Source organism: Haemorhous mexicanus, chromosome Z (assembly GCF_027477595.1).
Source record: "Haemorhous mexicanus isolate bHaeMex1 chromosome Z, bHaeMex1.pri, whole genome shotgun sequence".
In the NCBI taxonomy this organism is placed as follows: Eukaryota; Metazoa; Chordata; class Aves; order Passeriformes; family Fringillidae; genus Haemorhous; species Haemorhous mexicanus.
In genome coordinates, this window is record NC_082381.1 from 88,881,948 (window position 1) to 88,907,277 (window position 25,330).

The window sequence follows — 25,330 nt, forward strand, 5'->3', positions numbered from 1 at the left end:
TTCCCCACCTGTAATGAGGTTTCGGATGAGGAGTGGCTCATCTTCTTTGTAATATTCCAGCATGCCCTGAAAATCCTTCTCCTTCCTCTGGACAGCAACCTGCATGCTCCGCTCGTGCGCCCTCCTCTCCACTGGCACCATTGTCTGGGATGCTGTGAAGAGAAAAGGTTATCAACACCTGGCTGGCACCTGGAAATCAACAGCTATTCAGGCCCTCCATTGGCCTTAGTGCAGACAACAAGTCAAAAAGTTATATATTGAATTCCCAATAATGTCATCAGCTTTGACAGTTTTATAAAAATATCAACAATCCTGGATTACCAGTCCACAGAGTTCTGACTCTGAATGATAGAAAAAGTGCAAAACTTGAACTTAGAAGAGGAAAAAATGAAGCCATTTTTTATTTTCCAGGAGACCACAGGCTAGAAGGTAGCAACCCTAGTGAATGATTTTCACAGAGCCAGGCAAAAAGTAGGCAGGCAATGCAAAATCCCTAAGCATGGCATCTTCTGTCTGCCTGCAAAGCTGCAAACCACAGTGGCACACTGCTGAAGTGTAATAAAGCAGAAGAGACCAGCATGCAAATACTGCAGCAAGCAGCATGCAAATCACACTGACAGGGAGCAGCTGGGCGAGCCATGGAAACCCTCCAGTTATTCAGCTTAATTTCACTTAATGCCTGGTTTCCAGAAATTAACTCATGAGAAGGGGGCTCTCTGATTAATCACGGCTTCTCCAGAGAACAGGAAGTGCTTCCCATACAACACAGATGCCACATTTAAGGTGATTTCTCATTAGGCAGAACATACACAATTTGATACTAAAGGGTTATAATTCCTCCTTCAGAATTGACAGATCAGAGCACTTTCCTGCTGGCCACTGGGCTCCTTTCTGTATCTCTGCCTGGGTCACTGCATTGACTGCAATGACAGCAGAAAAGTTTCCTTAAATATCCTCCAAACCCCAGTACAGGGTCAATGTCAGCTCAGTGCCTGCTGCTAGTTCAGTGCCAGAACAAGCAAAATCTTACTTTCATAGAAAGAAAAGGAGAAAAAACCCCGAAACCCTGCAGCTCTCCAAGACTGGCCAAAGAAGTAAAACCCAAGTGCAATTCCCCCAACCCAGCATCTCCCAATGCACAGGTCACCTTCAAAATCTTGGACCTTCTTCATGTAAATCTTCAGCTGCTTCTTCAGCTTCTTTTCATTCTTTTCCAACTTTTCCAGCAATTCTTTAAGATCCTGAGAGACAGAATATATATTTAAAAGAACTCCCAACATTAAACCCAAGAACAACTCATTTGGGGTGAGTTAGAGGCTGGAGTCTGGTCTGCATCCCCAGGGCATGGTGCGAGCATCTCAGTGGAAGAGGAGCACCACCACAGCATTTAATCCTGGCTCTTAATCACATTTAAACAGTTTTATTTAGATACTGGAGTTGTTGAAAAAAGGCAAAAACTCAGGAGGTGCCAACATTCCCTCCAGACTTTGCACACAGATACAGAAGGGGAGAAAGGGAAAATTTATGATCATCCAGGCCAACTTTTTGAAGTGGCAACTGCCTTTCCACACTCCCAATAAAAGCAAGTAAGATGAAAGACCTGTGCTGCCTCTGTGCCTAACAGAGTAGAAGGGTCCCCAGTGATCTGATTTGGAAGGCAGTGTCACAAAATAGAAAGCCTTAAAAAAGCATTTAAAAAAATTAAAAATAAAGCACCTATGTAGTCACAAAAGTCACACAGCCACAAAACATCAGCTCAAGGCCAAGTGCCAGCACTCCCAAATGCACCAGTGGGAGATGCTGGTGGATTCTGCAGAGTTTAGGAGGGGTGAAAGAGATCCCAGTGCCCTTCCCTCCCTGTTATGCTTCATATCTCCTTTTCTCAAACTATTTTTTGCTCTCTTTCTGTCTTTTCAGCACAGCCTCTTACCAGGTTTTCATTGGTCAGACGTGTAATTTCTTGCTGAAGTCCAAATTCCACCTGCAACTCTGGAGAGAGCTGCAGAGTCTGCAGGAATGCCTGCTGCTGCTTCTCCAGCTCCTCTTGCATTAAATCCATCTGGTTTTTCAGAGCTTCCATCTCCTCCTCATGCTCCCTTCTCTGGTCCTGGAGCTGTGCTTCCAGCAACCTGAGAACAGGACCACACTGATCAGTCTGTGATGTCAGTGTGACAGTAGTAACCACCATTTGAGTTTATATCCTTCAAAATCAGCCAACTTGGGAAATACTCTGTCAACCTCCCGATACAACTGACAAACAAGAAGCTATTATTGCCAGACTAGTCTGTCATTTGCTATACTGCAGATTAAATACTTTTCAATACCACAATCAAAGGTTGGGATTTTTAAACAATAAATCCCAAAGCACCCTTTTTTAACTGCATCAAACATCCAGGTTCCTTTACTTGCAAAGAGCAAATACATGGCAAGAAAGCAACACAGAGCAACACCTGCAAGTTTTGTTTTCAAAAGCTCAGCTTGAAGGACATTTGTTCTTGTGCTCCTTTCCTGTCAAACATAAATTTTCACTCTCCAAAACTGCCATTTGCTAAGCCAGAATGCCTTTTTAAATCCAGTGGAAGAATGATTCATCACTGAGATGTTAACTGCAGACACCTGTGCTGATGGTGATGGTGACAACCTGGCAGGTGACACGCTAATTGATTTTAAGTGTCCTGCACCCTCTGCTACATGGAAATCTCTCTTCAGCCCACCAGCTCTTGCCAGAAGATTGAAGTGACTCCAGAAGGTATGAGACCTCTGAGAGAGAACCACCACACCAGCAACTACAAAGCACAGTCCCAGATTATACAGGCCAATGGTGGCCAAGAGGAGGAATGACCAAGGGGACCACCAAGCCCCTGCCCCTGCTGCAGCTCACAGATGTGCCTGCTCAGAGCTGAGGGTCACATCACAGCCAGCTCAGGGCCTTCTGACACTGGGTGCAAACAGAAATCCTCAAAGATGAGGAGGATTCTGCTGTTGACAGCTCCACACTGACCCAGGACATGCACAGACACAGAGCTACAACTCACACTGGTCCACTAGGAAATTGATTGTGATCCACACCTGACAACTGTTTCCCTACAGGAACAAATATGCACGAAATTTTTTTGTTGTTGTTTTGGTATTTTTCTGTAATAACTTTTTTATAAAAGAGTGCATGCTTTCAGGGAAGATTCCTGGATGAAAAGTACTAATCATCCCCACGTTGTTTTGTGTAGTTGTTTTTGTTCCCTTTATAAAATTTAACAACACAGTCTCTACTCCCACATTCCAGCAGAAGACAGAAAAGCATGTTTTCCACCTATAGAAACATGAGCAATAAAGCAGTCAGCCTCATAATCCTGTCAGGAGTTATATTCTTAATAGGCTTGGAAAATACAGACCCACCATGAAATAAGTATTAAGTACTTAATTTTCACTTTATTTCTTCATACTGGGATTAGTTGGGATTCAGTCTGGATAATCCATGAGACACCCTCAGAAGAAAATGCTCCTCCTATGAACTTGGGCTCCTACTTTTCTTGGAAAAACACATGAAATAATCACTGTTGTTTCTTCCTGTTACTGGCTGGTTTTACCCTGATACCTCTAGATGTGACCACTTTAGACTACTCTATACAAAATACTTCCATTTTTAATCTCTTTAATGTCCTTAAAACTTTAATAAAAGCATATATATTGGAGCCCCATAACCACCAAGCACAGGGGTGATGCAGGACAAGAATCCAGGAGGGATATTTGCCCAGCAGAGCAGGACCTGGGGAGGGCTGTGGAACAAAGGCACCCTGTATCCACCACGTGCCTTTCTCACCCACAGACAACACATGGATGGGAGCACAAAATCCCCAGGATCATGCAAAGCTGACAGCACTGGGACACAAGCACAGACCCTCCCCTTCCAACAGGTCAAGGACTGGGAGAAAACACTTCTGAGAGGTGCCATGTCTCAGTGCAATGTGCAAGAAAAAAAAAAAAATGTGTTCTTGAAGAACCCAGCTTCCCAACCCCTCCATCACCCAATTTCCCATTACTGTCACATAGTTCTTACTGGATCACAGCTCAGGCACTAGTGACAACAGCCACCACCAGCAATGGCCAACTGGAACCAGGACTCCTCTGAAAATTACAGGAGGGTCTCAATTCCTGCAGTTTGGAAATTCCACCTCCAGCTTCTCCCAGACAGGAGGACAGTGGGCCCTGCCCAGGACCACATGGCAACAGCAGAGCAAGAGAAAGAAACAAAAGGGCAAGGAAAAGGCAGGAGAAGGGAGAAGCAGCAGTGGAGAACAACAGAAAGTGTTTGACCTGGCAACTTGCTTTAAACCTTGATAAGCCAAGCCGAGCTCTCCATCTTCATTGAGATAGCCCCAGTCCTCAGTCTTGCTAGAAACAAAGGACAGAAAAAGGAAACAAGAGGACAGAGAAAGACAAAAGGTCAATTGAAAGAGAAGGGGAAAAGGTGCAGAAGCCTTATGTATTTCATTCAGTATTAGTTTTCAGAGCACACTTGCATTGCATTGCATTTCTTTTTCCACCACAGGGAAGGAGAGCCCTGCCCTGGTTGTGCCCTGTAAGACATTTTAAAAACAAGTTTCTCCATCTCTTTCCCACTGCAGCAATTCCCACTGGTCTAAAATAAACTCTACTCCTTCTACTTCAGCCAAGGGTTTCCTCAGCATTTGACTCAAACACATCAGTCTCTCCTCAGAGCAATCTTTGGTCCAAACACCACATGCATCCACACAAGATCAATCTCCTCTGTATACATCCAGGCAGAATAATGGCCAGGAAAGTCTCATCTCACTTTAATACTTATAGCAGTTGGCTTTTTTTAGTCTCCTTTTAGCAGATTGTTTGGATTTTTTTTTTCTCAAGTTATATGAGGCAACAAGGTGATTTATCTTCTTTAACAAGGGGCTGAACACATTACAAATGAGTGATGTAAGCTGGTCAACTTGACCAGAAACACTTGTTACAGCAAGATTTTACACAGCTTTGATACCAGTTAGAAAAAAAGTGTTTGTTTCAAGCAATAACAATTTAAAAAGTAAGGAAGGAAACCATCAAACTTAATATATCATTATATTAAAAAAAAAAAAAAACCAACAAAAAACCTCAGAACCAAACAAACCAAAACACAAAAAGAAGAAAGCCAAACACACACTTTGAAAAGAGCTGTAGCAGAAGCCATTCCCTGGGAAGGGAATCTCTGCATTTTTCAGTGGCAAAGCACAACACACAAACATTCATGAGCAAATTTTCCCAGAAGGAAATTTTCCCATTTCTCACTGGAAAATTTCCAGTGAGAAATGCAGTGTTGCAGCACTGCTTTGAAGGGGCTCTGGAGGTGCCTCACCACCACAGACAGCTCATGCATCCCTCCCATGCCACTGCTCGAGCACAGCACTTCTCAAAACTGGCAAACATTTCAGGCACTGACACTTGCAAAGTTCATCTGTTAGAGCCACATGTATGAATTTCAATTAAAACCTTGTTGCTATCCCATACATAGCAGGTTTTCAAAAGGGTCTGCAAAGTGACAGATACAGGGAAGTTTATTGGTCTCATTTGCATGAATTTGTTAGTAAAGTCTTTTTTTTTTTGGTTCATATAATCTTATCAGGACATGCCCTCAGGCACTGAAAACCAAAGGAAAAAGCAAGAAGGTTCCCACTATTTATTGCACATCAGAAACCTGTGAAATCTCACATGATGAGCAGCATTTTTAAAATATAGCCTCCTTGAAAAAACAGCTTTCCTTCCTTTTTTAATCATAGGCATTGAGGTAAATGAGGAGAGCAGCTCAAGAAAATGCCATTATAGGTAAATATATAAAAATGCTGATGGAAGGTAAACCTGTACTAGGAAATAAGCATTCAGTTCATCTCTATCAACACAGCACTGACTCAGAAATCACTGCACTCCCCCTTCCCCCAGAAGGTCATGATGACCAAGACATAAAAAGGGGTCCTTTCAATATAGTTAGAGTCATTGGCATCTGAAACATAATTTCCTAAAATGCTGGGTCAATCCTATTCTCAAATAAGGCTGGAGAGGAGTTAAAAGGGCAAATTCACAAAGCCCTTTATCCTGATCTTGGAAGCAAAGGTCTGGGGAGCAGCTGGGACCTGCAGTCAGCAAACTGTCCTCATCAAAAGCAAAATATTTCCTGCCCAAACACCTCCCTGTCCTGTGCAAGGAGCTTAAAGGAGGTGTAGGTACCCCAGCTCAGAGATGTTAATTTCAGCATCTTCAGTAAATGATCCTCTCTTCATAAAAAAGGGGCATTTCACTTTCAGACACAGATGGACCTTTTTGTTTTAGGTAAAAGGAAAAATACTGTGCATCACATACTAGATGTATGGCAGAGTGGGAAGATACCCATGGGAGAGTGGGAGGCAGAGGTAGGGTATGATCTCCACATCATGATCTCTCCCAGATGCAAAAGCATCCCTCATGTGAAGCCAGCATCAGCTCTTCACTTTGCACAGCAGCTGCAGGTGGGACTTGCCCAACAGGGAAAAGAAAAAAATCCATGTACTCAACAAAAATCACTTGGAAGCTATCACTGAAGCTAATTTCAAAGGCACAGCCTGATTTACTTTGAGCTGCCAGGTTATTTATTATCTCTTAACACCATCACCCAGTCTCTGACTGGCTCTGCATTTCCACCAAGATCAAACAGCCTTGAAAGAACGATCCCAAGAACTAAAACAGGGAACAAAAAGCCTACTTAGCTTTAGATTCAGTTATTGTAGGAGAAAAATGAGGCAGGAGCTAACTTGATTTTCCTCTTAGCAGCTGAAATTCAGCAAAATTGTAGGAAAAAAAAGTAAAAAAAGAAAGAAAAAAAGCTGAGTTTAAGGCATTTATAAAGAAAGGGCTGATTTCAGTTCAAATTTGCCCTTGACCTGGAATCAAAGGGCTTTCCACTGGAAGCTTTGTGGAGAGAGAATTGCTACATGGGCAGGGTTAGCAGCACCTGGCATAGTTCTTCCTGTTTTGCTCCTGCTGTATTTAGAAGGGCTGCATGACATAGACATGGAGAGAATAAAAGGTCGATCTCCCACCAAAAGAAAGCCATGCTCTGACCTCAGCCTAAATAACTAAGACATGATGGCTTAGAGACAGGAGCAATTCCTGGGTGGAGTGAGATTTTACCACATCCATAAGGCTGGCTGTGTGAAGAACCTCCACCTGGTCAAAAAGCACCTCAGACTGTGGGGCAAAGAGCAGCTGACACCCCTAAGGACTGGGCCATCCAGAGGGACCTGGACAAGCCTAAACAGTGGCCCAAGGGAACCTCACAAGGTTTAACAAGACCAAGTGCTGGAGCTGCACCTGGTCAGGGCAACCCCCAGGATCAACCCCGGCTGGGGGTGAGCAGAGGGAGCAGCCCTGGGAGAAGGACCTGGGGGTGCTGTGGGTGAGAGCTGGGCCTGCCCCAGCCTGAACCCCCTGCCCTGAGCTGATCCCCCAGTGTGGGCAGCAGGGCAGGGGGGATTCTGCCCCTGTGCCCCTGGGCTCAGGTGAGACCCCACCTGCAGAGCTGGCCCAGCCCTGGCTCCAACAGCACAAGGACCTGGAGCTGCTGGAGCCAGTGCAGAGGAGGGCACGGAGATGCTGCCAGGGCTGGAGCCCCTCTGCTCTGGAGCCAGCCTGGCACAGCTGGGGCTGCTCACCTGCACAAGAGAAGGCTCCAGGGACACCTCAGAGCCCCTGCCAGGGCCTCCAGGGGCTCCAGGAGAGCTGCACAGGCACTGGGCACAAGGCATGGAGGGACAGCAGCCAGGGAATGGCTTCCCAGGGCCAGAGGGCAGGCACAGATGGGCTATTGGGAATGAGGAATTGCTGGCTGGGAGGGTGGGCAGGCCCTGGCCCAGGGTGCCCAGAGCAGCTGTGGCTGTCCCTGGATCCCTGGCAGTGTCCCAGGCCAGGCTGGATGGGGCTTGGAGCAGCCTGGAACAGTGGAAGGTGTCCCTGCCCATGGCAGGTTCTGGAACAGGATGAGTTTTATGGTCCCTTCCAACTCAAACCACTCAATGAAAGAGAAATGGGAGTGCTTCTTGCAGAGAAGTTGAGAGAAGAAGTGGCTCTTGCTCATAAATCCTACTTCAGAACCACAACCCCACCAGAAAATCTTCCTATTAAAATATGTATTGATCAAGATTAGAAGGGAAGGCATTTCTGTTTCTCATGCTGACACCCTTGGGTATAGAGCTGTGTAAGTACAAATGCAAATTTTTGCTTGGGGAGGGAATGTTAATTTATGTCCAGAAATACAATAATCTAGGCTCCCCAAGCATTTGTCTTCATCCATTTTATTGCCATCAACACCAGCCTACAGCTTATAAACCAACTCAATAAACAGACAACTGCACAGGGAACCTTGTAATGGGGAGGTTTGTGGTGCTTAATGAGCCACTGGATAAATAACTGCAGAAAATCAGGGTGAGAGCATATAGAGCTACTGCTGCTGTATTTCAAGAGCCAAGCTCCCGTCAAGCTTCACACGAGAGGCAGATGAGAGAATAATGAACTGACCCTGGAGGCTGCAGCTTTCCCCTCCCAAAACTTAAGAGACCAAAAACCACCAAGGCCAGATCACATGAACTTCTTAGAACTGCAGCTCACCCATGCAATTGCAAGGAAAGACATTTTTACTCCTGTGGAAAATTAGATCCTGGAAACCTAAAGGCCTTGGAGGGATTTAAAATCCATGTGGATGTGGCGTGTGGTTTAGTGCTGGCCTTTGCAGTGCTGGGAGAAGAGCTGAACCTCAAGACATCTTTTTGAGCCTAAATGATTCTACAATTCAGTTCTTTCTGCAGAAGTCAAGTGTGGAAACCAGAATGTTGGGAAGAGGACTGGAGCCTCCTGGCAGGCTACAGAAGGCAATGTGCACCAGTAAGGCCAGATACCACCTTATACTGGGGACCAGTGACACCCCTGGGTCAGACATGTTTCCCATGAAAGCAGCAACCCTTATTTTGATGCCTTCACCAAGCCCTGAACACCAACTAACCTTCCCTGCACACTGGAAAATTTAGGGAGCAATTAAAGCTGTGCCCATCAATGGCATTTCACATCTCATATAAGCACCCACGGCTTCTGGAGAATGTTGGAAAGAAGGAAAAAGAAGGAAAGAAGAGAAAATTCACAGAATTCATTAAGTGACCAAAACCTACTGCTTGCTGCAGAAAGCACACTGAGCTCCACTGATTTACTGACAAGAATGTGATGTGCAAATTAATCTCATCACCTCTGCTGCAGGAGGGGCAGAAATTTCATCAGCAAGTTCACTTCAGGAAAGCAAAATATTCAATGGGAAATTGAAAAAAAACCACAAAGACTAGTCCTGATTTAGCCAGACATGGTGCCCAGGTGAGAAACCAATGTCACAGGAGTCCTGGACCCCAACAATCCCCACTGCTCCAGGCCTCTAGATCTGGTGAAAGCTGGCAGAACAGGCTGAGCAGAGCCTCAGTCCAGCCATCAGTGTTTTGAGCTCCTCTTAAATGGGCCCTTCCTCATATTCATACAGGTGTGAATAAAATCCTCATTAAGTCAGGTCCCAGCCTGGAATGTTAACAACCTTCTGCAACCACTCTACAAAGTAGCAAACCATATTGTGTTGTTAAAAGCCATTAATCCATGATGGCTGGGTCTTCTTCATTGCAGAATAGAAATTATTTAGGGGGAAAAAGATTCAAACATCTGTATTTGTCAAGAGAAAAAGAAAAGATAAACACTCAATTTCCTTGAAGTAAAATAAAAATTTACTTTACATAATATCTTGCTGTTTAATCCATATAATTTTTTCTTCTTGCAAGATACTACTTTATTATTTTATATCCTCCTGGGCAGCTGCAAGGACTGATTTAATGCTTGGCAATATCAGCCCACTGTTACTGTCAGGACAGACATGTTCAAAGTATTAATCCTTATTGAGGTAAACTGGCAATAAAACAGTTGTTCCTGATACTCAGTTTGGGTGCAAAAAAATCAATAATATGAATGTTTCCACAGAATAGATCACATTTGTAAGCTCAGTTAACCACAATGGGCTTTTGCCTCTGGGAAAACCAGAAGGGAATTGTGGCATCTTCCCAACACGGTATGAAATACCTGAGGAACAACTGAGGGAGCTGGGGGTGCTCAGCCTGGAGAAAAGGAGACTCAGGGGTGGCCTTATCACTCTCTATAGCTCCCTGAAAGGTGGCTGTAGTCAGGTGGGGTTGGTCTCTTTCTCCAGGCAGCACTGATAGAACCAGAGGACACAGTCTCAAGCTGCAGCAAGGGAAATTTAGGTTGGATATCAGGAAAAAGCTTTTCATGGAAAGAGAGATAAAGTTCTGGAATGGCCTGCCCAGGGAGGTGGTGGAGTCACCATCCCTGGGTGTGTTTAAAACGAGACTGGATATGGCTCTGGGTGCCAGGGTTTAGTTGAGGTGTTAGGGCATGGGTTGGACTTGATGATCTTGAAGGTCTCTTTCAACCTGGTTACTCTGTGAATTCTGTGAAATAAATATAAATACAATCCCAAATCTTAGTCTTCCTGCTATTTCCATACTGGAAGTAAAGTCAAAACCCAGTTTTGCTCACTTCCACATTTGCTTTTCCACCTACTCAGTATCTGACTGGAAGTAGATTATCTTAAAGGTCTCTTTTGGTCCAAACCACTCTGGGATTCTACAATTCTGTAAGACATGTGTCCTTGGTTTCACCTTTATGGCCCACCCTTGAGTCCACAGCACAATCCAGAGGCTGGCAGCCCTCTGGAACGCATTGATTTTGGTGTGGGTCCCTCTCTGGCACAGAATCCCCCCGTGCTGGCGAGGTCTGTGCCACACTTACCGGTTGGTCTCGCACATGCCCTGGTAGGCTTCGATCGCGTCCTCCTGATCAACGTGCCGGTCACTGTTGGGCCAGCTGGCATTGGGGGAGATGCTCTCCTAAAGTCAACATGCAAAACACCCATGTGACTTCCTGCTTTAAAACTCTGCCCAGCTCTATGAGTTCCTGACACCAAACAAGTCTCAACTATTCTATTAAAAGCATCCCTAGGGCATCCACCACACTACTGAGTTTCTATGAGTCCACACAACATGCAGCAGGAGAGATAAGAGATGGAAGAAAGATGCAGTGAACTTGGGAAGAGGATAAGCAGGGTGCTTGGTTTGGTCTGAAATACAAAACACACTAAAACCCTGAGGAATGATAAGACAGCAAATCAATAAAGACTGAGTTTCTGGAAAATGTGCCCTTCCACTGGAATGTGCTCTAAATACAAAATCCCATCCCAGCTGTTTGAGAGACAGGCTCCCTTCTTGCCTGCATGTCAGAAGAAACTCATTACAGCTGCACCAGCCCAAAGTGAGCAGAATCTGGTCTAGATTTCATCCCATTTCCTTGCAGAAAAAGATTATTGCTGTGAAACATCACCAGGACCATCACCAATGTTTGTGGTTCAGTAACCACAAACATTGGTGCAGGGGCGGTGTGGGCTGGCTTATCCTCATCAGGTGTGGGGGTAGGCACCCTACAGCAGTACCATGGCTCAGATAGTCCTGGGCTGTCTGAAATGCCAGGGACTGCATCTCATCCCCAGGCAGGACATCCTGTATCCCTGCACAACCCCCCATAACCTCCCTGTGCCATCCTGCCCACCAGAGCAGGAATGGCATTGCTCAGGCAGCCAGTGAGTTTCCACCAACAGAGGGGAAGAAGGAAAAAAGAAAATCCATTACCCTCTCCTTTACCATGTTTTTCCCAGTCTCTTTCTGCTGGGCTGCCTTCATGATCTGTGACCTGAGGATGAGCACCTCCTCCTTGCGCACCTCCAGCTCCTCGTTGGCCGATTTCAGCTGGTTCAGAAGGAGGTTGTAGCCGTCCTGCACATCATTGGAGGAGTTGTTCTGGGTGGCATGGTCTGCAATGGCCTTCCTCAGCTCATTGAGCTCATTTTTCAGCTTCTTGTTCTCCGACTCCAGCTCTTGCCTCTGGAAAACACCAAGTCATTAAGCAGTTTAAATAAACTGTGGTGCCTCATCCTGTTTTGAGATGCCTCTAGGCTGACTCAATTATCGATGGTTACAGATCAATGCAAGCCAGGATCTGGATTTTGCTGCCAGCCCAGCCATCTGTGGTTCAGGGAAGGTTTTTGCTTTAGTCAGCAGCCTGTTGCTATTTAATAACAACACTACAGGGTGACCCAGGGTATTTTTTATTTGTTGACACTATTTCTAAACACAAACGCAGGCTGTTAAAGAAGTTAAGCATGCTCTTTTCCTTCTGAATCAATAAATCACACAACCCCCACAACATTCAGCTCACCTTTCATATTCATTAGATAAGCTGGAAGATGCTGGTTTGCTGAAACCATCATCATGGCAGGCATCCCTTAGGTAAGACACTGGTCTCTGAATTCCCTCTTCTTTTGTAATTACCCACCCCAGTGCAGTGTTTATAGCTTGAGGATTTCCTCACCCAGGTGTCTTCTCAGCCATTGGCATTTGACAGGCAGGGCCAACACCGTGCTAGTTTGATGCTAACTGATTCTCCTGAATAACAACATCTTAACTGAGACAACTGAAGGGCTTATTCACTTTTGCATGGCAGCAGAAGACAGAAGAATAGAGCTCTGGCAGCTAGGACAGCCTTTATTTTAGTCTGTCACCACAAAGCTTTGTTTGCAGGTGGCAGCACAACATTTGGCAGCTCCTTGCCACCGCCTAAAGCCCACCTGGAGAATCCCTGCTGGATCAAGAGCAGCTTTGCTCCTGTACACAGTGCAATCACAGAATCATGGAATGGTTTGGGTTGCAAGGGACATTAAAGCTCATCCAGTTCCAACCCCTGCCATGGGCAGGGACACCTTCCACTAGCCCAGGTGGCTCCAAGTCCTGTCCAGACTGGCCTTGGACACTTCCAGGGATCCAATCCACCCTCACAGCCAAGAACTTCTTCCCAATATCCCATCTAAATCCACTCTCTTCAAGCTTAAAACCATCACCAGTCTTTGCTGTGGGTCACAGACTGGCTGGGAGCCAGACTCCTTGGAGTCCTGTTCACAACAACCCACCTCCCTTGGCATGACCCTCCACCTCTGGCTGCTGCATGGTGCCACCCAGGAGTGCTCACTCCTGTCCCCACACCCCCAGACTTCTCAGGCAACACCAAACCCCGACAGGACCCTTGTCCAACACTGCACAAACCAACAGCCCTGCACGTGAGCTGACAAAGTCTGCTGTCTGAGGAGGGGTCAGCTCTTTCCTAGGGACCAACCCCCATCCATGTGGATTCTCCAGTGGCTACAACAGCACAAGATCATTCCCCACTGTCACCCATGTGCCCCATCTCCCTGCTGCTTACTGAGCCTTTCCACAGCTTCCTTTCACAAATCCCTCCTATCTCTGGGATCTCTGCTTCATTATCAGCTTGGGCTGAGTCAAGCTAATGAATCCAAAAATGGCTGGGGGGATGGGGGCAATTTATACAATTTACACAGTGTGTAGCTAGCACAGCTGTGTAAACCCCATTTCCATAGGAAACGGGTGTTGTAATTATAAATCCTTACAAATTATAAATAGCATGGTTTATCACAGCAGAGGTGTGAGCAGAATAGCTGATCTGGCACTGGGCAGCATGCTCCTAGCTGAACAGACACCATCATATAATGGGGCATATTCAGGTACTTTATACCATCTGTCAGGAAAAAACCAAAAGGATAAGTAATGCCTTAGATCCATCAATTCTGGTTAATCCCACATTAACCATGTACATGAGACATGGGCTTTTCTGTAACTGGTGTTTAAAGCAGGAGTTGGAAGTGTGTGCACGGTGGGAATTGGTATCAAACTGGGTGTAACTCTTCCTGCTACATCACCCCTCACTGATTGTGAAAGCAGTTACTTGCTTTTCTACTAAAATAACTCTACTGTGGGTTTGTTATTTGCTGGGTAAGACCTCTGCTTTCCTTTTTCTTAACCTTCTGCTTTCCTTTTTCTTAACCTTTGTCGTCCTCCTCTTTGTGTCCCTTTCTCCCTCTCTTTTTTGTAATGGGTCAGCCACACTGCTAACTCCAAGGCCTGGTCATTTCAAGCTCTGCTCTGGTTAGAAACAAAGTCAGGAAGACCAGGAAAGAAAGCAAATCCCAACAACCCTGCCCCAAGAGCCCCTACCATACACTCCTTTCAAAATTTACATTTAAGTTTATTCCTTGCTCCTTTCTTTGTGGATTTCACAAAGCAGTGTTAAAAGACCTTCTGTCCCCAGCCCACACACCCTTTGCATCAGCACTTGTCATGGGAGATCAGAAGCTAAAATAAAATGCTATTGATGGGAAAAGAGATTTCTACTGGCCAAGTGAAAAATGCTCTTTCTTCAGCATAGTCCAGTCATGCTGATTTATTTGACAAATATCTGACAAATAAATTTGACCAAAAAATTTTACAGTCAGAAAGCAGTGAACCTGAACTCACACTTGTCCCAACATATGCAGTGTTAAAGAGCTCTGACAGGGGTACCTGAGCACTAATGGTGATGGAAATAGCTTCACTCTTTAGCAAAGGGCCTACAGCGCAGTGCTGGGGGAAGTGTGAGCCTGCCTAAGTCACAGGTTAGCACTGCCATGCCAGGATTTTGCCCCCTCTCTCCTTTTCTGGTACTCTGCAGGAAAAGAAAATTAAATCCTCCATGCAGCTCATTTATGATGAGCTGACAATTTGAAGGGATGAAACAAGTGAGAAACTGAATTATGCATCATGCTCCTGCTTGGAATCCTAGAATGTGTGAGTTAGGAAGGACCTTTAAAGGCCATCTAGTCCAGCTGCAGGGACAGCTGCCACTAGAACAGGTTGCTCAGGAACACGGAGTCAGAGCAAGGGCTCCTTGGTGCTTTCATTCCAACTGCCACTTTCCCAGCTTGATAAAACAGGGAAAACACATTTTTCACTGGCTTGTTTGAGGGATGTAACTCCCTGTTTTGCATTCCTGGATAATGATTAACCAAACATCTGGCTGGGTGTATTTTGGGACAGCATCTCCTGAGAAATGTACTTCTCCATTACAAAGGACAGGTAACTTCTGCCTGTACATTTACCAGTGTTAGCTCAGGTTTCACATTTCATTCTTACAAAACTAAAAAACCAGAGGAGCCTCTCTAACAGAGAACAGTGCCTCACTCACTTCCCTCCACCAGAATCTGCATCAAGAACAGGCTCCCCACCAGATGCTAAATCCAAAGGGAAATCCCTGCCATCATGGTGTCATGACTAATAATTATAGTAATAATTACACCAAGACACCAAGCTGGAGGACAGCAGACACCTATGAAGTATCAGCCCATGTGCTGGTTGCAGAAGCCAAACCTGCACAGCCATCGAGTAACACCCATACCTTATATTGTCCTGGTTGAGGGGCTGTGAGTGCCAAAAATGTCTGAAATGGGGCATAAAAGTACGGAATCTTACTTTAAAATAGTGAAGAAATAGTTTTTAAGTTAAGGAACCTAAAAGCTCATCTTGTCCAAACTGAAAGAGAGAAGGTTTTGATCAGAAAGGAGGAAAAATATTCCAGGCTGTGAGGGTGGTGAGGCCCTGCCTGGCACAGGGTGCCCAGAGCAGCTGTGGCTGCCCCTGGATCCCTGGAAGTGTCCAAGGCCAGGTGGGAGCAGCCTGGTCCAGGGGAAGATGTTTCTGTCCATGGCTGACTAACTGGTACCTCACCATCCATTCAAGAGCATCCACAGAAAGACTGTCCCCTGTGTGAGCTCTTAGGCACCTCAGACTATTTCCCCAAAATAAAGTCTTTTTAAGCTGGTAAAAATGAAAAATAAACATATTCACAAGAAACTCTTTAAGGAGCCAGAGATAGTACAAATATTTGAGATATAAATTAGCAAGAGAAAGAGAAGAATAGCTTTGTCATAGCCATGGAAGCAGCTGTCAAGGGGGAAGGAGGGAAAAGAAGCCCTCAAAATCAGCAGTAAGTCACTTTTGCGTTGCAGACAGAGACTTCAGGCTGTGTCCTGTGTTCAGATGTGGGGGGAACAGCTGGGAACTGTACTTGTCTGTCTTTTTCAATGGTCCTTCTCAGGAAAACACTCCTACAGGGAATGTGAATTCCCTAGGGGTTCATTTTCCATCTATTTTAGACTAAAGTAAAAAAACCCCTGCATTTTTAGCAACACATGCCACCTATTCTTATGAAATAGTATTAACATTAATTGGTAAATTTGTTAAAAATTTAACATTTAACAAGTTTTTAAAATTTGTTAGATATGTAGAACTATGAATACTAGTATGTCAGTGTGCAGAAAGTAGCAAAATCCAAAATTAGTATTTCCACTCTGAACTTCCAGGGTTAAACCTTGAAGGAAACACAGTTTGTGAGCCCATATAGAAGTCAGAATTCCAGAAGCCATCTAAGGAAGTGGTGGCTCTCATCTGCTGGGTTTCGCCCTTCCAAACTGCAACTCCACTTTGCTTTTCAGGGTCAAGAAACTTAAACTTTCCACAAGTATGTTTAACCAACTGGAGGACACTTGGGCAGGGACCTTGCCAGGCTTCTTTTCCAAGAGCTATGCAGAGGTACTAAGGAAGTTCAGGGGGGTTTCCCTCCACCACAAACAGCACATTTATCCAGAACTACACCAATATCATGCTACGAAAATAAAATTGGATAATTAGGTTTCACAAAAATCTACTGATACTCCAAGGGCACTTTCCATCTTTAATTTCTGCCTTTTTTTTTTTTTTTTTTGCATCCTTCAGAGGAGATGATGCAGCAGGAAAAATTGATATTACTACTGACAGATGGTTTAGCATCATGCTATTCTGGAAAACATATGTTCCTCCGGACTTCTCAGTTGCATTGCAATATTTGTTAACGGGATAGGGAGAGAAGGAACATCAGAAAGGTAGGTCTGCACTGAACAAACCAATAGCATAAAAAAATTTCCCTTAGTAACGCTATCCTAGGAACTGTTTTTTTGAGGACAAGCAGGACATAAAAATTGGTCTAAGACAGTAAAGGCCAGAAGTGTTTGAATACAGTTAAAGAAGGAGGATAGAACTCACAGAAGCTGCTGTAGGAACCCAGGAGGTTTCAGTTGCTCTGATTGTCACAGGGAGAAAGTGATGGGGACAGAAACTGTCAGGATTTTGAGCTCGGGGACAAGACACATTCTAGGGTAGGGCAATACTGAGAAGACACAGGATGACTGTGGTCAGCCAGCACTTCTGCTGGGAGATGGAGACATTTAAGGAGGCTCAAATCACTCCACAGATTTATCTGGGTTTGACCTGAGTGGCACCTTGGGATAGCACAGAAGGTGGCTAAGAAGCAGAGATGGAGCCTGGAATAAGAAACAGCCCATAAGAATTTAACACCTGTTGCAAAGCCAACTGCTGAGACCTGCAGTCAAAGGGAGCCCAGCAAATCCCAGAGGGAAAACCTGAACTGGAAAAAGCCCCCTTCACCACGAGTGGGTTCGTTACCTCCATGGATGACTCAGAGACAGGCAGATCAGCAGAAAACAATGTCACCCAGAGAGAAACATATGTGAGCCCACCCCAGGCCCAGGAGCGGATGGAAAGCTACATTTTTCCAGCTGCCCTCTCTAGCAGAGCTGATTACAGCAGGTTTTGGATTATTATCAGGTTCACACCATTTGTTTGGGCTGCTGTAGCCATGCAATAGGTTACAGCATTAAGGAGAAGCCTGTCACTCACCTTCAGGCTGTTGTATGCAAAATCTTCATGTTCTGAAGCCACTTCAGTCTTTATTTCAATTACCTGTGCAGATTAAAGAGCAAATTTGTATTTAGGATCAGGCAGAAGAACTGGCACAGAGCACAGGGTAGCTGGGCACGTCTCCATCAGCATTCAGCCCTGCTGGCCAGTTCAACCATAATAATGTCATTAATTGCCATCAGACAGCATCCCAGCAACACCAGTGGGGCAGAGGACACTCCAAGAGAAAATGGTTTAATCTCTCATTAATATCTTGACAACTGTGCCTCGCTGCAGCTTTCAAACAATGACAGTCATTAAGGGAACAATCTCCAACACAGCAGTTGAAAAACAGGTTTTTAATCTTCCTGCAGCAGGAATGAGAGGCTGGGGAAGTCTCCCGTTTCATGTGTTTCTTGCAAATTGCTAGGGGTGATCAATAAGGATATCTAGTGAAGCAAGTAAATAATTACTGTTGATGATATTGTTGAGTCTCCTACTGCATTTGTTCTAAGGTACACCGATCTCACACTGGAGAGTAATAATGAAAACAATTCCCAAACAAAGCAACAGAAGCCCCAGGAATTCCAAATATGTATCCCAGAGGGATGGCATTTGCCCAGCAATTTGTAAAAGAGCATCTTCAGTGCTTCAGGACACCAAGCACACAGCAGCACTGCTGTTTCATATCACACTCTGGCCTCTGACAAGCCACAGAGCCTTGGCTACAGATGGCAGGGAAAGCACACACAAGAAATCTGCTATTAAAACCCCCCAACCCAGAAGTCAGCTCACCACAACCTAGAGAGCTGTATTTTTAGACTCACAGATTCCTGTCCCCTGAGTTACCACTGGGCTGCCAGTAATCTTAATTTTTTAAATATTCATGGTTTTAATTTGTTTCCAAGCAAGCAAATCAAATTTTAGGAAGTTTGGGGTTGTTTTTTTGTTTGGTTTTTTCATCTGTTTTTTTCACAAGGAAGGAAGAATACAGCAAAAGGCTATCCCTGCCTTGCAAGAGAAATTAAGAACCTATTCTTCTAACAGCTATCCTGATATTTCTGATTTACCACACTACTTTTAACCTGTATTCCTCTCTATGATCATTACTGAGGGAAAAAACCTAACCAAGACACACAGATGATAATAAAACCAAACTGAGGACACCAGCCTGACTGATATGTATGTGAAGTGCTTTTCAGTTCATGCCACACACTGCTGGATGGGGGGAAACCAGGACAGCTAAGAAATGCTTAAATAACAGAAATCATCCAGGGTTGTTGAACGTGCAGGGTGCCACACGTGAGACACAGGGTCAGTGCTGATGGAATAATGTGTGCCAAAATTGATTCCACATTTCATTGCTTTCAAGAAGCTTAAGATACTGCCCTAAATGTTATAACCAGTTTGTTTAAACAAATAAATGAAGCAGTTTTCCTGTCCAGTTGTCCTTAGTGGACAAAAAAAAAGTTTATCTCAGTTTTCCAGATGGATTTGTAGCCTTTTACATTGAACTTGTCACTCTCAAAGCTAAATTCCTACATCATGTGGCCTCAGGCAATCAAGGAAAGCCAGTTACAAATATGACATATTAGTATCCATGAAAAGATGCCTCTTGCCTGGGATTTCTTGCTCTCTTGCTCCTTTTTCTCCAGCTGGGCTTGCAGCTTCTTCCTCTCCAGCTCCAGCTCCCTCACTCGCTTCTGTAGCTTTAGGAAGAGGGTCATGTCCATGGCTGCTTTCTCCATCCCAATCTCCTAGAGAAGGACAGTGGGGAGGGAAAAAAAGAGAAGACCTCAGTGTCAAGTTCTATACCCATGCACAGTGCCAGATGCACCCTGACTGAGTGCAGGGTACATCAGCCACAGCCAGGGACAAGAGCATCCTAAGAAACACATGTGCTTCCAAAGAGCAAATCCACATTTTAAACACCTATTTTTAATGTCAGTAAAATACCTGACTTTGTTTTGATACATCACTGGATGCTTAACAGCCCAACAGATAAAAGGTGATGCAGCTAAGAACATGAAAAATGTCCCTTTTAGTCAAGTGTTTATTTGTTGGGGTTTTTTAACTGCCACACCTGGAATATTTTATATCAAAACATTGTCAATACTGATTATTTTGACTTCAGAAAATGCTTTCAGAGCTGTTCAAGAATACCAAAGCAATATAATGCAGCACCCAGCAGAGGGAAATAGGGGCTTCTGCAGGTGTGTATTGGGACAGAAAATATGGTCCTGCAAGGGTAGGGCTGACCACAGGGACACTGATCACCCATAAGTGCTCAAGAGTCAGAAAAGTGGAGCTTAAAACGCAGCCGGCTCTATCAGATGTAAGTAAAAAACACATTTCCCTTTTCCACAGGATTCTTGATAGCCAAGGAATAATTTGTGCTGCTCTTTTCTGCATTAGGAGACTGTTGATTTGATTACAGGGCTGTGCTGGCCAGCAAAATATCCGTGAAGATGCATGGGAATGAAAATGCTTGGGGCAAGAGGCCAATGAATTCTGGTGTCCTTGCAGAGAGGGATCATGATACAGTCATGATCCATCAGCACTGGGTGTAACTGCTGTGATGAATTTTCATCAGTCTTCAAGCTGGTATGGCCCAAAGACAGCACTAAATTATTTTTAGAGCCCTGATTGCTGCAAACAAATAGAATTTGCCAGAGCACCACAACCCTGCAGTCCCTCTCACACAATTAACGAGGCGTTTCTACTGCATGGAATCAATTCATCCATCACACCTCACTGTCCAGCCTGCACTGCCCTCCTGTGCTGCAGACCCCCATCCATCACACCCAGAGCAGGGCTCCCCTGCCCTCCCTCCTCATTTGCTGTACCTCCACCTGCTGTATCACATCCTCAGTGTCTCCAATCTCAGAGGTGCAGATGGATGGGTTATTGGAATCAGACTCCAAGCTGCTCTGGTTGGATGGGTTTCTCCTGTGGCCCGGTGTTTGCTGCCAAGAAACAATGCAGGCACATAAAGCACCCAGTGTTAAAGGATTCCTCTCCAAGTGTTGCTTCTGTAGAGCAAATATGTGACTATATAGTTGTTACCTTACAGAGAATTACATGTTCTGAGTTTTTATGCCCTACCCTTAAAATTCATATTAACACTTCAAAGTGCAAAAGTGATATAGAAGCTCAGCTTAAAAATTCTGCAGGAATTAAAGGCTCTTCATGACACCAGATGCCTGGTAAGTGTGAACGTGCAAATCTGAGCTCAAGGTTGTGCTGCTGGCAGCACCCTCCAGGACCCTCTTTAAACACTTAGTCTTCCATCAAATCCAGCAGCACTCTGATTTTAAACAGTTTTTCTAACACTTTAGCAATGCTGAACCCAAAAACTCTGGGTTTTGAAATTCTGAGGTCATAGTGCTGGAGGTTTTGTTTGTTTGCTTTTTTAACCCAACACCTACAACATGAACATCACTAACACAAAAGCAAAACAACAAGCATGACCCAGCTTTTGCTGAGGTTCACAGACATCTCTAAGCATTTCACAGAGGAGCACAGAAGGCCAAGCTCCTTTTGCATGGCACACAAGGCACTGTTTTGTCTCCAGTGCACATAGGTATCCTTAGAAATATCCAGCACAAACTGCCCACTCATGGCAGTTCTATTAAATGTTTTGGGAGTGAAGGAGCCACGTTATCCAGGCACCAACATCAGGTCCAGGGCACAAGGGAACAGGGATAATTCCAGTTTAATTACCTTAAAAATAGTCATTTCATCCCTCAAGTTGTCATATCTCTGTTCCAGACTTGCATACTCTTTTACCAGGTTCTGATAACGAGATCTCTCTTCTTCCAGCTCTTTCTTCATCTGCGTATTTTCCTCAACTGTGTTTCGTGCAAATTCATCTTTAAAATAGGAGGGGAGGAAAAAAAAAAAGAAATTATGAACTTAGCTGAGAAACAAGCTCCTTGTAAACATGTGGAACAACAACAACCACTAATGAACAAAATACTCTCTGCCAAGAGCCTTTAAAATACATGTAAGTTTTCAATAATATTTAGAGATTATTAGAATCTGTATTTGTCTACTCAACATTTGAAACAGCTTGAGCTCTTCTGCTTGCAGAGGAGTCCTTTGCCTTGAGTTAAAGAGAACTCTCCAGTGCCTACAAACCACCATTTAACTGTGGCAGCTCCAGCTCCCATGGGTCAAGCCATAAACCCACTTAAGAAAAGACCAGCACAGTACAGAAATACATTTGAGTTGAAAAGGTGGTACTTGCTGCATTTAAAAACTTCCATGCCTGCTTCCCACCAGCAGCTTTGGCGTAGGAGCAAATCAACAACAGCAGCTCTTCCTTATGTCACCATCAACCATTTACCATGGCAAGATTGTTGGGGTTCAAAGAAGTTTATATCGAAATAAATTCAGATATTTGTTGAAAACTCCCCTCTGGAAGAAAACCTGGTCCCTTCTCTTCCTAAGGAACGAGGCAAATGTAGCCCATGTGTTGTTTTAAATGGGTGAACAACAAACCAACCCCCTCCCCTTCCTTTCTCCCATCTTAGATGCTCCAAAAGCATCCTTTAAGGCATGAATAAGTATTTGCAGCAAGTTTCTTCTTAATATGTTATCTTCATTCCTTTGTTTTATGTTAGGCTAGGAGCAAAAGGCACTTCACAAGTACCACAGAGCAGTGGTAGTTACATCCACAGCAGGATGACCTTTGTAAATCCTGCTGCAAAAACAAAGCTGAAAAAGATGACAAAAAATAGAAATGCTCAATACATGCAGGAGAGTCCTCTTTGTGAAATGGGATCTTCCCAGATTGCTTCCCCTATGTATGACTTGTCAGCTAAGTCTCTGCTTTTAAAAAACACTCACAGGCTTCTGTCACACCAGACAAATCCTTTGCCACAGCTCAATAATGTGAATTGCACTGCCCCTTGGATCCTTTATTAATTATTCTTGGGACACAGCTGTTCTCTACTCCATCAGCTTCACTGCCTCCCACGCTGTCTGCATTAAATGCTTTAACATGACTGAACTAAAAAGCCTTGCTGGGTACTTTATTCTGTATTTCACCAATTAAACTGGCCTCTGCCTTACCTGTTGTGCAGGTAGCTCTGTTCATGCAGTGGGACAGCACAAACAAAACTACCTCCACAACAAAATGGAGACAAAAGCCACCGGGAAAGGGTCATGGGAAGATAAGCACTTTTCAAGGCAGGGAAAATTAATTTCAGGAGAGAAGATTAAGCCCTTGTCTAATGGAGGCATGACAATGCCATAGGCAGTTTTTCCTACCTTCAGACTGACAGAGGATCCTGCTGTTCAGCTCCTCTTTCTCCTGCTTCAGGAGAGCGTTTTCTTCTTCCAGGTCGCAGATACGCTAGGGAACAAGGCAGAGAGTTACTGCTGGCTGCAGGGCAGGGCTCCTGCAGGGATTAATTTCACCTGGCAGGAGACAGGGGGCTTTGTTCAGCCTCCCTCTGCTTTTTAAAAGATCTGTTCCCCTGTGCTTTGTCACTTATCCTTTGTACGCTGGTAGCAGAAACACAGGAGAAATGCACTGCTACAAAAGATAATAACTTTCCCTTTCCTGAGTGCACTTCTCCCTTAAATCAATGTTTTCAGCAGAATCTTACAAAGCACTGAGCAGCTGGACTTGGTGGCCACAAACTGCAGGGGCAAAGCTCTTGGAAGTGATCAGGTCATCAAATCAGAGGTTTATTTTTAGATTTCAATGGGCTTCATCATTGTCTTCAAGTCACAGCACCAAGTCACAGCTGCTGGGGAAATAAATCTGCTGATTGTTCCCAGAGATGTAGCATTTCAGGAGTTGAGATGGACACAGAGAATGTGAGCTGAGTGAATAGATCAGGCTTTTTTAACTTTATTGTACCCAATCCATGTAGCCCCATGAGTCACTTCAGTGCTTCCCACAACTACAGAACCTCTGGTACAGCAAGGAATGACATGTACCAGGGCTCTTGGCAATACAACAGCAGCATATTTAGCAGCTATTAACAACAATTGCCTCATAAAAAGTAATGAGAGCAGGAACTAAATCCTGAAAAATGCTATTTTCACTTGTCACAACTGCAAGGCTGGACTGATGCTGATGGCAACTACTCCTGGAACATTATTCAGCTTCCTGAATTCTGGTGCATTCAACAGCGTTATCTCAAAACACACAACCATCTTATTGTCAAGTGAAATACACTGCCACAGCTAAGCAGGATGATTCTTCCTTCTGCTGCTGTCAGGGGGAGAACACACATCATCCCAGCACGTGTCATCCCCTAAGCCTGCTCCTTCACTTCCTGTAGCCACTGCTTAGGAAACAGCTACACACAGTAGAAGGATCTCAAGGCACCAACAATAAACAACAATGTAAACACCATAATAAGAGTTTCCAGAGCCCAAGAGTAACAATTTTGCTGTCACCATAGATTAAATTTATATGCAGCCCAGCTGGCATGCATTCCTAGCACAGATTTCAGTCTTCCACACAAGCATGTTCAAATTAAGGCATTTTATCAAACACTGGCTATGCCAGATACATGCTAATGATGAGGACAAAAGCACAGTGAATATTTTCTTGTAAGTCACAACTGAATCAGTCCTGTTCTATGCACATACTGAAAAACCTTCCCACTCATTACTCTCCCTGTTAATTTACTCCAGCTGTCTGCATTACATCTGTCTGCACCTCTCCTAGAAGGCTGGAGTCTGGATGTACAACTAGAAAGTGAAAAACACCACAATTTAAGCATGCAGAGCTACTGGGGTTTTAAATGCTGTGAACTGAGCCAAGATTTTAATATTCTGTACCAAAACCAACTGCACTCCTTCACCATAAATCACATCTGCCATTAGATCACCACTAGTGTCTTCAAGATAGGAAGAATTCTTAAAAAATTGGAGAAGAGATAAAAGAGTGATGGAATGAAAGGAAAACCTGTGCTGCAATGGGACAGCAAAGAGCTCCACTTGTTTCTCCCATCAGGAAAAGATTAAAGACAGATTATTTTACTAATGCTTTTTATTGGGTGCTGATAAGGAATTCTCTGCCCAAAGCTATGATGGTTGGAAAACAAAACTGTTCGTAATTCTTGGGTATTCTCAACTGTGCTGAGAGGATATTTGGAAGAGCAAGACTTAACAGACTCCACAAAAATTATTCCCAGATTTTAAAATTACATTAGGTTGGGTAGAGATATTTTTAAGATGTCCTCTTAAGCCACTGGATGTGTTTTCTGCATTCCTGTTTCTACATGAATCAGGAACAAGCTCAGAGATCAAAACCTGTGTGTAACCAAGTCCAGTGGGAATGTGAACAGTCCACTACACACAGGGAGAGGCAAAGGGAGCAGGCCACACAATGGCAAAGCAGCACCAACTGCATCCCTGATACCTACACGGACAACTTTTGTACCTCCTGCTTCTCTTTCCACAGGAAACAGATCTTTGGAGGTGCCTCAAATGCAACAGCATCTGCTTTGAAAGATTTCTGTGGAAGATGCTGAGCAGGGAGCACTTGTGATAGCTGCAGCTCTTATCTAGGTGTCTCCCTGGAACAGCCTGCTCATAAGGTCTGCCTCCCATCCTTCCCCTAG

General features: G+C 44.4%; 1 protein-coding gene across 2 annotated transcripts in view; it reads right to left on the bottom strand.

Moving 5' to 3' along the window:
- The window catches only part of MYO5B (myosin VB), a 151,511-nt gene that overhangs the window by 11,997 nt on the left and 114,184 nt on the right, over positions 1–25,330 (bottom strand). The window contains exons 23-32 of one of the 2 annotated variants that reach the window (XM_059837080.1): positions 23,016–23,100; positions 21,465–21,613; positions 20,588–20,707; positions 19,361–19,498; positions 17,742–17,804; positions 11,769–12,008; positions 10,864–10,961; positions 1,931–2,129; positions 1,148–1,241; positions 9–152 (exon numbers count right to left, since the gene is read on the bottom strand). In XM_059837080.1, the coding sequence (XP_059693063.1) occupies positions 9–152; positions 1,148–1,241; positions 1,931–2,129; positions 10,864–10,961; positions 11,769–12,008; positions 17,742–17,804; positions 19,361–19,498; positions 20,588–20,707; positions 21,465–21,613; positions 23,016–23,100 (1,330 nt within the window). Of the gene's footprint in view, positions 1–8; positions 153–1,147; positions 1,242–1,930; positions 2,130–10,863; positions 10,962–11,756; positions 12,009–17,741; positions 17,805–19,360; positions 19,499–20,587; positions 20,708–21,464; positions 21,614–23,015; positions 23,101–25,330 lie in introns of both variants that reach the window. The other variant, XM_059837079.1, reaches the window with a different exon arrangement.